The sequence below is a fragment of the Acinonyx jubatus genome, chromosome B4 (genome assembly GCF_027475565.1).
Source record: "Acinonyx jubatus isolate Ajub_Pintada_27869175 chromosome B4, VMU_Ajub_asm_v1.0, whole genome shotgun sequence".
NCBI classification, from domain to species: domain Eukaryota; kingdom Metazoa; phylum Chordata; class Mammalia; order Carnivora; family Felidae; genus Acinonyx; species Acinonyx jubatus.
In genome coordinates this window covers 101,688,523-101,702,673 of record NC_069387.1, presented here as the reverse complement: position 1 = coordinate 101,702,673, position 14,151 = coordinate 101,688,523, and the positions used below count along the sequence as shown (strand labels likewise).

The window sequence follows — 14,151 nt, the reverse complement described above, 5'->3', positions numbered from 1 at the left end:
ATTTTTAGTATTATAGTATTTTGGGTATTATAGGTAAGCACATGTTTGATGATAGAAATTTAATTTTCCTGAAATTTAAATCCATATTTGGACAAAAGTATGTATACAGTTACATCATAAATATATCTGCAAAAATTAATGAGAAAATTAATATAATGGGCCTAAATTTCCCCACTCCATAAAAATTCTGCTTAGCTACTGTGAAACAATGGAAGAAAACTATTCTAATTCCAATAAGTGCAAATGATTCGTTGAATTCCTAAGGTAAGGAAAGCATTATAGTATAGTAGGAGGAGTTCTGGATTAGCGGGAGTTCTGCTAAGAATTAGTTACAGCTCCCTTAGTAGACATGTAACCTGTGTGCTTCATTTCCCATATCTATCAAATGAGATGACTGAATGAGATTATCTCTGAGAGCCAATGAAAATATAAAATTATATAATTCTAAATTTTAAAAGCACAAGAAATAAATTTGTTTATTATAGTCTTCCCAGTAGTCCCTAGCATTCTACTTCATATGTATTAAATAACTTCATCTTAAATAGATGAATAAAAGGGGTACCATGCATGATATTAAGTATCTGTTCAGAATTTTAAAAAAGCATCTTTTTTGCAGCATTTTTGCTACATAACTAATAGGCCATAAGGCAATTCTGCCATAGAAGATAAAATCATGAAAAATAAAAGAGGGACATTCATTAAAAAGGATGTAATGAAACATTAAAAATGAATGACAAAATTTGAAAGACTTTATTGCAAATACTAAATATTTGAATACATTCAAAATGTATGGTGTAGATTCATGGCAATACTACACAAATAACTGATTTTATTTTTTGGATTATACCTAAACACTTGTCATCAAAGTTTTTCATTCATAGTGTCACACATTTTTTTTTTTGCTTATTGATTCATTTTCTTGTTCAGCATCTCATTTTTCCCCTTTTTTGCTACAATTTCTTCCTTCATTAAAAGATGTTTTAGTTTCCAAATACTGGGATGCATGTTTGTGAGCTTTGTATTGCATTGTGAAAGCCTTCCACACTGTTGTTTGTTCTTGGCATTTTGTCACATGCCCACTGATGTTCCAAAGTTCCATGGGAATGTGGATTCAAAACTCCTTGCCACTGTACGGACCATTATGGGAGCTGGCTAAGGTTTATATAATATAAAAATGGGAGAACTGTATCAATAGAAAAATGAAACCAAACAGTCAACCAGCTGATGAAACCAACCAACTGTCAAACTAAACTGTCAACTGGTTATTTTTATCTTTTTCAGCAAAACTGCCTTACAGGGTGAAACACTGTGGTGAAAATGCCCACAGCAAAGATTCTTACTTAGAACCATTAAATGTATCCCCATGTATGAACTTCTGCTTTGAAGAAGGTGGAAGAGATGTTTTAATCCTACTCCTTCCACTAAATGCAATTAAAACCATGGACATTAAATATAATGCAAGCATAAGAAGACTCTGAAAGATGGAGAGAAGGCAGAGCAACTAGGGAAATCAGGACCCAAGAAACAATACAGTGGTGAGTTCTCTGGATTTTCTTTTTGCCTCATATATGCCAGAAGGCAGCAATCTGGAAATGTCAAGTAGCTCAGGCCAAAAAGCCCTAGTAAAAGCATGCTGTCTCTAGTCAAAAAACAGTGTAGCCTTGGGGCACCTGGGTGGCCCAGCTGGTTAAGTGTCTGACTTTGGCTCAGGTCATGATCTCATGGTTCGTGAGTTTGAGCCCCACGTGGGCCTCTGTGCTGACATCGCAGAGCCCGGAGCCTGCTTCAAGTTCTGTGCCCCCCTCTCCCTTTGCCCCTCCCCTGCTCACAATCCGTCTCTCTGTCTGTCTGTCTGTCTGTCACAGAAATGAATAAACATTAAAAATATAGTGTAACCTAGAAAGACAAACTTTTAGAGAAGAACAGCTCTACCCAAAAACCACAGAAGAAAACTATGGTCCCATTCCCTCCCATGACAGGAAAGGTCAAATGGGTAACCTAGTCTTCTGTCCTCATTAGGCAGAAGTGAGGCACCTCAACCATCTTTGATAAGGTGAGGTTGGAGAAAGCAAAATAAGGAGCTAGAACTTCTACCCTTTCCAGAAGTCACAAGTCTCCTTCACCATGTCAGTGGAGAACCATGTGGAGAGCAGTAATGAGGAACTCCTACCCTCCTGAGCTAGGGCCAAGAGGTCTCCTCAATGGAGGAGTCAGCAGAGGGTGAAGGGGGAACTTGGATTCCTACCCCCATCTGCCAGTAATGGAGAGTGCTCTTCCTTTCCCTACCAGAGTGGGTTAAAGGAAATCATTACAAATTTAATGTCCTTAATAGTTATAGGGATATTCACATTATTTATTCCACATTAGGTGAGCTGTGGTAGTTATGCTTTTTGAAGAATGAGTTTGTTTCATCCAAGGTGTAAAAATTTTGTGTGTAAAGCTGTCGGTATCATTTCCTTATTATCCTTTTGAAGTTGGCAGTGTCTGAAGTGGTTTCATTCCTAAATATTGGTAATTTGTGTCATTTGTCAGGCTTATCAATTTTAACTTTTCAAAGATCCAGCTCTTTATTTCACTGATTTTTCCTACTGTTTTACTGTTTTTGATTTCACTGATTTCTGCTCTTATTTTTATTATTCTCTTTCTTCTTTCAGCATGCTTTTTCATTTTCTAGGCTGTAGTGGAGGGGAGGGTGACCTTAGATTATTGATCTGAGACGTTCCTTCTTTTCCAATGTATGCATTTAATGCTACACATTTCCCTCTCTTCACTGCTTTAACTCTGTCCCACACATTTTGACATACTGTATTTTCATTTCATATCAATTTAATATATTTTAGTTTACAATATTTCTTTATTTCTCTCGAGACTTCCTTTTTGACAAAATGGATTAATTAGAAGTACCACTTTCTGCCACTGGTTTGATATCCCATTTCAGCTCCAATTTTGCATTCTGAAAGCACTTCAACATAACTTTAAATCTCCCCAAATAGAGATCTCCAGGCCCAGAGAGTTTCACTGGAGAACTCTCCCAAATGTTTAAAGAAGAATTAGTACCAATTTTACACAATCTCTTCCAGAAATTAGAAGAGATTCATATGATGAAACTAGTGTTACTCTGATACTGAAACTACACAAGTTAGAACCACCCCCACCCAAAACTACAGACCAACATCTCTCATGAATATAGAAGCAAAAAGCCTTCACAAAATATTAACACATAGAAATCAGTAATACATAAAAAGTAATACACCATGATCAAGTGAGATTGATTCCAAAGACCAAAGGCTTGTTCAATTTAGAAAATCAGTCAATATAATCCATCATATTAACACACTAAAGAAGAAAACCACATGAACATATCAATAAAAATGACAAAATTATAGAAAATGGAGAATAAATTAGTGGTTGTTAGAGGGTGAAAATGAGGGGGAGGAGGAAGAAGGGTGGTTAAGATTTGGGCGAGGATGCATAAAGGTAATAAAAGGGATTATTTTCATGAAAATATTCTCTATTTTGATTGCATTCACATAAATATGGTGGTTGTGATAATATACCGTAGTTTTAAAAGACATTACCTTTGGGGGAAACTGCATAAATGGAACACAGGATTTCTCTGAATTACTTTCTATAACTGTATGTGAATCTACAATTATCTCAAAATAAAAAGCTTAATTAAAAAAATATACTCCAAAAGACACACCTTTCTTAGATATTTTACCATATAATTGTCTAGAAATAATTTTGTAACTGTAAGTTTCTACTTATGGTTCCCAAAGTATGCATATTGAATGTCTACTATGTGCTTAGCACTCTTCTAGGACTGAAGATTGATTGATTGGTTGATTCATTCAATGTTTCATAATATATTTATTGTGTTTCACTGTATTTCAGACACATTTCTGGGCATTTTTAAATTTTTTTTTTATTTCTGAGAGACAGAGTGTGAGCAGGGGAGGGGCAGAGAGAGAGGGAGACACAGAATCCACAAGCAGGCTCCAGGCTGTCAGCACAGAGCCCAATGTGGGGCTCAAACCCAGGAACCACCGTGAGATCATGACCTGAGCTTAACTGACTGAGCCACCCAGGCGCCCCTCTGGGCATTTCTTTGTTAACTACACAAAGAAAAATCCCTAATCTCATGGAACATGCATTGTAATGAGGACAGATCCATAGACAATGCTACATACAATACAGAAAAGTAAAGCAGATAAAGAGGATGCAAAATTCTAGCAGAAAGGAGGTTCAATTATAAATAAGTCAGATCCTCTTTAAAGAGGTGGCATTTGAGGGTAAATTTCAAAAAACAAAGGAGGAGACAATACATAACTAAGGGAAGAGAATGGTGGGTTAAAAAGGACCCTATGGGCCATTAAGATGACTGTGGATCTTATTCTTTGCGACTCAGAAGGCTCTGTAACTATGTAATAAACAAATACTTCTTCTAAAAATTACTGCAGTCTTTTAGGACAATGGTCAAAAAAACAATCACTATTTTTAGAGTTACTTATGTTGCTTCCTATTTTAAAGTTAGCAGAGTTCTCCGGGCGCCTGGGTGCCTCAGTCAGTTAAGCATCCAACTTCAGCTAAGGTCATGATCTCACAGTCCCTGAGTTCAAGCCCCACTGCAGGCTCTATGCTCAGAGCCTGGGGCCTGCTTTGAATTCTGTGTCTCCCTCTCTCTCTGCCCCTCCCCTGCTCTGTCTCTCTCTGTCTCAAAAATAAATAAAAACATTAAAAAAATTAAAGTTAGCAGAGTTCTCATTTTTCCATGATATTATATTCAAGCCTCTGCAACAAATATGCAAAACCAAGAGCAAAGTAAGGCTAAGTTATTCAACCTCCCCGCTACACTCTTTCCAATATAGTACCCCCTCACTCTATCAGGCTTTCACCTCAGCCTGACCTCTTATATCCCATTCCTTTATTCCACTGTGTGTTTTCTCTTGGTGTATTTTGGAATTCGCATTTACTTCCCTCTCTCTATTAATCTCAGTATTTCCATGAATAGTGATTGTGCCACAGGCTGGTTAACCATGAGTACCTTAGCATACCCATAATCTGCAATTCCCCCTACCCTTCATATAGCTCAAATAAAATGAAGAATGTTCTTTGACATGTGCTCTGACATTTTCTCATAGCACACTGAAGAACAACAAAAAAAGAATACTTCAAAAACTTGGCTATTTTATTGATCTATATCAGACAATCTAAGTAAACACTGGTGTAACTGTCTATGAAATTCAAAGTTCAAGACCATATCATAATTTCCTGCTAGGTTACTGAGTCTATGCTTCTCCTATAAAGAAATTCTGAAGCTACAAATAAGCAACATCCAATTCATATTCCACTTCTTCAACATAGCTTTCAATATTGTCCTGAATTCCTATTTGATTCAATCTTCAATCCACATAATTGACTAACATATTAATATTGTTTTGTATTTAATTGCTTTATATGTATTGGGTATGTCTTTACATTAATGGTGGAGTTATTTGGATGCACACAGCAGAGATCATTGATGCTATTTGGGATTCAAACTTGGTTCTTGAACCCCAAACACGAGCCTGTGCATAGTAATAAGCATTAAATAAGCATGTATGGGTCAAATTTCCACACTATAAGTGTAAAAGATACTTCTCACCTGATGTTCACTCTTAAGAAAAGCATTATATTTAATACTTGAGTCTACATGAGAGATACTTTGTAAAACACTTGAATTTCAATTAGAGTAGCAATGCTAATAGCTATTTCTTTCTGATCTGTGACAGGCAACTATAATGGCTTTTACACTTTCAGCAATTACTTACTGGTAAGTAGAATGTGTCAATTCACTTGCTTAAGAACAAACAGGATCATGCAATTTTCCTACATGCTTGACTTCTCATCTCAACTGAGGAGACGGATAAGGAGAGCAAAGTCAATTGGATGCAGACAAAGGAAAAAGGGAACTTTTGAATTAGTGCATTAATTTGCAACCCTGAGGAATACTTTTACCACTCACATTCAGTCTAATAAATGCTATTTGAGAATGGTGTGCATTCCTAAAAATGATATAAATGTTTTATTTTTTCAAAAAGCTGGTAAATGGAGATCAAATTTAGTCATAATCACAGTTTGCCTGGTCTCTGCAGTGCTCAGAGAGGTCCACAAAATAGGGATTCAACTAAAATGCATAACAGATAAATTTCTTAAATAATTCTTAGAGGAACAGTGGTCAGGTCTGTGAAGAAGATGATTGAAAGTTAACATACATAAATGTAAAAAATATATATTTATATACATAATATGTTTACATATAATATTTATATATTACACACATATAATATTATATATTAAATATATATAAGTATATGCATATTGATAGTTTGCCATATGTTTTTTTTCAAATAACCAAGAGTAGAAGAAAAATGAAAAACAGGGAAATTGAACACATTCAATAATGTTGCACCATATTAATAAATTTGCTACCTCAGTGGACTTGCAGTGGGTCGCTACCAGTGCCTGATACCTCCTGTTGGACAAAAACTAATGAAAAAATCATATTTTACTTTCCCTCAATTAAGTTTTAGGCATCCAATAGATATAGCTTATTTTTCTCTTCTGATTCTAAATTAGTGAACTTGGAAGAGCTTTGAATAAATACAAACTGTAAAATTATCTTCCAGAAAAAAAGTTTTAAAAACTCAATATTAAATCACCACATTTACTAAGATTTGAAAATAATATGGATAAGTGCATGCATTTTGAGCTAATATGAGATTCTAAGAGTTCAATATTGTGTGCACATGAACTTGCTATAATATCTTTATTGGTACATATATTTTGACATAAAATGTGGCTAAAAGCACCAAGTTTGGGGGCCTTCATCTACATCTGCCCTATTCCAACATGTTTGACTGCGACAATGGAACCACCTTAGAGACCAAACACTAATCTCCTCATAAATTCAATCATTATGATGCATGTTTAACTGTGCTCAGTTATGACCAAGTTTACACTGAGAAAAATACCCAATAATCCCTGGAAGGAATGTTAAGTTCAGACACCAGGCAGTAAGAGAGTGAGCCAAATTTGATTTTACTTTACATCAAAAATAAGTACAGAGTCAGTGACTCAGAGCTGACTATGCACCGTGACTAATCTTAGACCGCTATAAATTAGAATTGTGCAACAGCTATAAAACTGTTTCCATTCTGAACAATGAATCTCCAGTTCTTACTAATGTCTCATCAACAAACAATTCATGCAGACCCAGATAAAAGCATTTACCTAACAAATATTATAATCAGAAATATAATTACATCCTAGACCTGAAACGTAATTTTAAAGATGAAAAATTATTTAAGAAATTTTGAAGTACCAATTAATGCTTACATTTCATATGATTGATTGTCCTTAATTAAAAACACTTTTACATTTGTATGGGAGAAAATATCTATAATTTTGCCTGATAGAAATGTGGGAAATCATATTTTGCAATGGAATAAAAACCCTTATGGAAAATTATAAATTTCACAAGAAAAGAATTCATTTCTTTCTTCTACAAACATGTGAGTGCCTGTAATTCCCAGGGTATCTGCTAGGAACTGTGAGTAAAACAGTGATAAATAAGACAAAGGCCCCGCAAGCAAAAAGTTTACAAAGGAATAGAGCGTGTCTCCAATTTCAGCACTGTTTTCCACACATATCTTGTTTACATACAGATTTGTTGTGAGTCTTACTTTCCAAATTCTGATTTCATAGGTCTGGAGTAGGGCCTTAGGGATATATATATATTCTGATGCAGGCAGTTAGAAGTCTAATGTCTGAGAAGCATTTGTCCTCAGTAGTAAGGGAGTACATAGCACAATATGTATGTCTGGTATCAGCCTAATTCATTGATTTAGATTCCCTTTAACTTTTACTCATGTGGTCTTTTAACCCTGAGGTAAGATCCAGTTCAAATCCTTAAATAAATATTTACTTTTACAAAGACCTGTACCTTAAGTTCAGATAGCTCTATATCAAACGCATATTACTACTTTGATTACATGTCTCAGTTCTACTAACTGAACTTCTGCTTTGTTCCTGTGATGAAGCAGTCATCTTGAATGTCCATGGACTCAATTAATGAGTCTTCTGTCTTGTCTTCAGAGTCTTTTGAACCTCTCATTTATCTCAAAATTATTGTCCTTTTTTTTTCCAGTTCTCTAAGACTCTGCTCCTGTCCAATAATCAAGATCATTTTACCTGATGCTAAAAAACCTGATGCAGACCATCTGCCTGGATTTGAAGATATTTCCTTCTGCCAGATTTTGCATAGCAATGGTCTGCTACCCACCTACTGGGGAAATACCTATCACTCCTTTTGGACCTCTTTGACACTGCCTGTCCTGGATGCGACATATCACCAGCAATCAGAGTTCATGGGTAACCTACTCAAGCACTTCCCATAACTTGTAGAGCATCAGATTACCTAGAGAGATGACTGAAAGTACAGGTTTGGGCATCACCTCTTTAGGCTATGAATCAGCAACTCTGGGGTGAAGTCCAGGAATCTGTGGCTTTAAAGGTTGGCATTTCATTGAAGCATTTCACACACACAGACACACACACACACACACACACACACACACACTTAAATTGGGCTTTTAAGAATGAATACAATTCTGTGTGACATACAAAAGGAAAAGGACAATATAACTACAGGAAGTAAAGCAATTTGATGGTGAGGAAGTGTTGAGTATGTTTAAAATAGAAAATCTAATCAATTATTAGCCCATAGCAAGTAGCAAGTGCTTAATAAATGTTCTTTTAATTGAATACATGAAATCTAATGTACTGAAAAAAAAAACAAAATTTGGCTAGAGGCATAGGGTAGATGAGGAAATGTAGTGGAGGGACATAAGAATGAAAACATAGACAGAAGCCAGATTCTAACTGGTGATAAATTCTGGGATGCATTTTCTAGACAAGAATAAGTAAAACATTTGGAGTATTCTGAGCCATACCCTATACCTTGTGCTTTTCATTCTTATCTCTGTGTTTCAAATACCTGAATCTGCATGTCTCACTTTTACCCTCAGATAATGAACTTCAACTGCCAACACATAAATGCTCTAAACTGTGTATTAGAAACAATTCAAAGAAAGTAAGTGGGTACGAAGAAAAGACTGATGGGCAGACTGGATGAGCGTGGGTGGTAAGGCTACTTTAGGATATTTTTACAGGAAGCAACAAGAGGCTGATGTAAAATGGGGCAGTCACGTTGGAGAAGAAGGAACAAATTGGAGAGCCATGGCAGAGACTGAATTGATAAGATCTAATCATATGCAGGAAAAATGGGAGAAAGTTCACATAAAAATATGAAGCTTGGTATCCAAAGGATTACAAAGTACAGGCATAGAAAAGGGGAAGAGAAGAATTCATGTAGCATAAATTCCATTTTGCAGATATTGGGGTTGATACACCAACCAGTTCCTCGGCTAAAATTTTCGAACAATTTGCGGGGTGGGGGGGTTATGGAAAGAAAGAGAATGAAATTCAGGAGAAAGTAGATTGAACTGATGGAGTAATGTTCTAGAGGAGATATGATACTGAAACAAAAAAATAAGCAGCTACCTTCCTGAAAAGAAGGCAATGACATCCCTGAGAGAGGATATCTTGAGAGCATAAATAAAGATATGAGTAAATATGAAGGAGGGCAAGTCAGTATCATTGATATTATTAAGAAAATCACATCAAATATAGATGACAGTGTGGGCAGATTATGTTCAGAATGAGAGCAGAATTCTCCTATGGAAAATCGATAGAGTGTAAACAAACAAATTGATATAGAAGATTATGGGGTAGCTAGGAGAGTTAGAGAAGGTGAAGTTATAGCTGGAAAAGGTAAACCACTTCTGTTTTGCATAGCACTATTTATCAGCCAACATCTGGTGAAAACAGTGGAATCCCCTCAAAATGGGAAAAACCCCTAGAAGATGAATCACAATGGCATGGTTTGAGATCTAAGGAGCAAAAGATAGGTGTTGCTGAGAAGCATCTATTCCAGCTGAACAAGAACACTGAAGTCTGATGAAGTGTTGCACTGGAAGGATGATAAGGAAAAAATGTTGATGAGGATGTGGAAACCAGGGAGAAGGTACACCATGTCTTGAAATTCTGTGGTTTACTACCTCAAGGATAGAGGAGTGGAGTAAAATTGGGTGATGCTGATTTCAAAAGGAGGAAAGAATTAGAAGATGTTTCCAAAATAATGGATCTGGATGTGCCAGAAGTAAACAATTATGCCATTACCCACAGTCCCTATAAGGGAGGACTTCCAGGGAAGTAGTACTATCAGGAAGGAATCAGACTTACATTGATATGAGCAGGAACAATATTGGAGAAGGTAGAAGGAGAAAGGAAATAATATGGTAGGTCAGACCACTGTTAGGGAAGGCAAGCATTTTCTTCTTTGTAGACTAGACTTGGTGACCAGATATTTTCATTCAAATACTATACAAGACAAGGGCTGATGTATAGGAAAAGAAATCGATGAAAGAGAGTTTGACACTGCAGCTCTGGAATTCAGGAAAGCATCTAGAGTTCCATAAAATCAATTAAATAAAAAAGAGATAAATATCAAAACATTTACATGTTCACTCCATATTTTAATTTATGATAAAGAATAATTCAGTAAGTTCATAATTTGGATAATAAGACATAGATATGTGTGGAAACACAGTAGAGCAGATTTTCTCTCCTTTTCCCCTTTTTAGTCTCCCCATGTTGTGGAGAGGGATCAATATACTACATAACCAGTATTCAGTAACACATGTCATAAAAATGTATGTGTTACATTTTAAAATATTTCTTTCATATCTTTAGATAAATGTGCTATAAAGACAAATATATGAATTCATTCATAGGTGGAATTTAAGAAATAAAGCAGATGAACATAAGGGAAAAAAAGAGAGAGAGAGGCAAACCATAAAACAGATTCTTCACTGTACAGAAGAAACTGAGGATTACTGGAGGGGAGGTGGGTAGGGTGATATGTGAAATAGGTGATGGGGATTATGGACGGCACTTGTTGTGATGAACACCAGGTATTGTATATGAGTGATGAATCATTAAATTCAACTCCTAAAACTAATATGACACTGTATATTAACTAACTGGAACTTAAATAAAAACTTGGAAGAATAAAAAGATTACAAATGCTATTGACAAATGTATGACACAATCCACAAGTAGTTACTTGTTTCAGGTTGGTTTCCTCTTTCAGGTAAATTACCTGTTTCAGATTAGTTACCTGCTTCAGGTAGCGTGCTGATGTTGCATGTTTTCTCATCACCTTCACCTGCTGAAGTTGAAGCTCTTATTTTAAAGATATATGAGGTATTGGCAAGAAGTTTCACGAAAGTATACATATCATCTTGGGGAGAGACTTTTGTAGAATTCCTTCCAACTGTTATCATATAATGTATAATTATTCCATTTGCCTTCTTGGGTGGATCCCATTTCACTACAGCTGACTGCCAGCTAGTTGCCATACATTGTACATTCTGTACGACATCTGGAACTTTAAAGATAAACAAATGCCCGAAGTTAAAATTCACACATATGTAGTAGGTAAATGATTTTATTACATGATTGCTAGATAAAATCATGTTTAATAGGGGTGCCTGAGTGGCTCAGTCGGTTAAGCGTCAACTTCAGTTCAGGTCATGATCTTGGGTCTTGTGGGTTTGAGCCCTACATCAGGCTCTGTGCTGACAGCTCAGAGCCTAGAGCCTGTTTTGGATTCTGTGTCTCCTTCTCTCTTTGCCCCCGCCCCCCCCACACTCTGTCTCTCTCTCTCTCTTTCTCTCTCTCTCAAAAATAAACATTAAAAAATATTTTAAATCATGTTTAGTAGAGACCAAATAAAAATTTAACGTATCAACCTTGCAATGTGTGCTCAAAAAGTTCTTAACATAGGCTAAATCAAGTGTCAGTTGGCCCAGGTTCTATGCTATTATGTGAATCCTTAAAATACTGAGTCAGCCACTGAATATTCCTAGGTCCAAGTAGCAATCACATCCTCAAATACTGAGAAGCAACTAACTGTATAGCCTCAAGCTCAGGTGGTGCCTGGAGCCTGCTTTCTTTATATCTCACTGGAAAGGAGTGGTCTTAGCAATACCTTTATATGGAACCTTTTCATGCAAAACATAGATATAGGCGCCTCCATGATGTGGCACATCTGGGCCAAACAGTACTAGGAGACATGCAACCAATGTAGGGGTTCTGTTTTTACAATTGGTAGGCTTTGGAAGAATTGTGAAGACCTGATCCCTCAATACCTTTTTAAAAATCAGTGGAGGGAACATTTAAAACAGTCCCAGTTTTTAACTCAGTCTTAGTTTTTTTGTTTTTGTTTTTCTAGAACTTCCCTGAATTTACTTGGAAGTAACCCAAGTTCTCAGAGGGTAGACCTGGTTGAAGGGCAGTTCCCCAACCCACCAAAGTGACTACAGATTGGAGAGACCAGCTACTTCCCATGGAAAGTAATTATTTAATGTCCTCAAATGATAGCATAGCTTTTCTTATTATAGTGTAGAGAGGATGCTACAAGAAAAATTCATATATAGTCAATTTGTGGATTACAAACAAGTAGTGAAACAACTTGCTGTCCTTATGCAAAACATAGTTATTTAAAGAATACTCAAGTTCAAGTTATCTTTGATTTGCTTACAGTTCTCTCTCCTGACCTAAATTTATCTTTACTAATTCTTCTTCCTCTGTAAAATAGAGGCATCAGAATGAAAGGAGAACACTTAGGGAATGGATGTGTGGCATTTAAAATTTTTGAAAAGACAATTTCTCAGCTGATCCAGGGTTCTATTAAATATTATTGTTTGCTTATTTTCAAAAACATATAATAATATTTTCATAAAATAACTTTGCTGAAGTTTAGTTTATAAACTTGGGTTTTGTGACTATTTCACTGACTCTGTGAATCTAAAAACAATTAATTAAAACAGCTGATATTTAACACTTAAAGTTGAAAATTGTCTTTTATTTAACCAATCAAGGCATGTGCAATAATTTTATTTTATTGATAAAAATATTTATTGGTTTACTGTCTACAAGATTAACCTTAATTTTTACTAAACGGATACATATATGTATATAGTTAAAATAGTTTTTTCTTTACATGTTTAGCATTTGTATATAATACATAAATTATCAGTTATAATATATATTTCCTACAGTTATGTCCACCCTACACTAGACATCAGAAGTTGATGTTCTAATTCAGTTTCTTTACTAACTTTCTCAGATCTTTTAATCTCAACTTCCTGAATAATGGTTTCTTCATATGTAATATGAGAATAGGGGCAACAGTAATATTTTTTTTGAGCACTAAATGTGTGTCTGACACTCTAATAAGTGCTTTATGTGGATCTTTTCAAATATTTTCCACAACAACCTTACAGGTGGCTACTGCTAATATGTGTTTCTTTTCATACATAGAGGCTCTGAGGAGTAATGAGCCTTTGCAAGGTTATACAGTTAGTAGGTCACAGAGCTTGGATTCAAATCCAGACACTCTGACTTCAAAGCAAGCACTTCTATCCACGATAAATACTATTTTATTGGCTTGTCTTATAGGCATGCTATGAAAAAAAGTATCAGGTATTCATAAATTAATGCAAAAATGATTAATTTATCAGTGAGTGCTTTCCAATTTCAACTTAGAGATTCACTAAAAGAAGAGGTACAGAGAAAAATTAACTGGAGCAGGATCTTAAGCTCATTCAATAATACTTGATGAAAAAAGTGAGGGAGAGGTGCCTCTAAACATATAGTCCGGTTGAGAAAAGGAAAAATGCATTTCTAAGCCACCCATTATATAGGTCATAAATGAAAACTATCTAGCATAAACAAAGGTGAGCTATGGCATGTGTGTGACATGAGGGTAAGTTTAATTAGACCAGTGGAATTTCATAGTCTTCATAATCCCCTTCACATGTTACAAATGGACTATGGGAAAGTAGAAGCTTACATAGTGACCAGTGGTCTTCACATGTTACATCTTCTTAAAAAAATCATCGATATCGTTTCATGGAAATATAAACCAACCTGTTAAAAGTGAATACTGGTTCATTTCTCCTCCTACCCCCCATCCCAGCTGTC

The 14,151-nt window shown here is 35.6% G+C and overlaps 1 protein-coding gene across 1 annotated transcript in view; it reads right to left on the bottom strand.

Moving 5' to 3' along the window:
* PTPRQ (protein tyrosine phosphatase receptor type Q) overlaps positions 1–14,151 on the bottom strand; it is a gene marked incomplete at its 5' end in the record, with an annotated part of 212,348 nt that overhangs the window by 118,028 nt on the left and 80,169 nt on the right. The window contains one exon of the mRNA XM_053199634.1: positions 11,282–11,551. Within this exon, the coding sequence (XP_053055609.1) occupies positions 11,282–11,551 (270 nt within the window). The remainder of the gene's footprint in view (positions 1–11,281; positions 11,552–14,151) is intronic.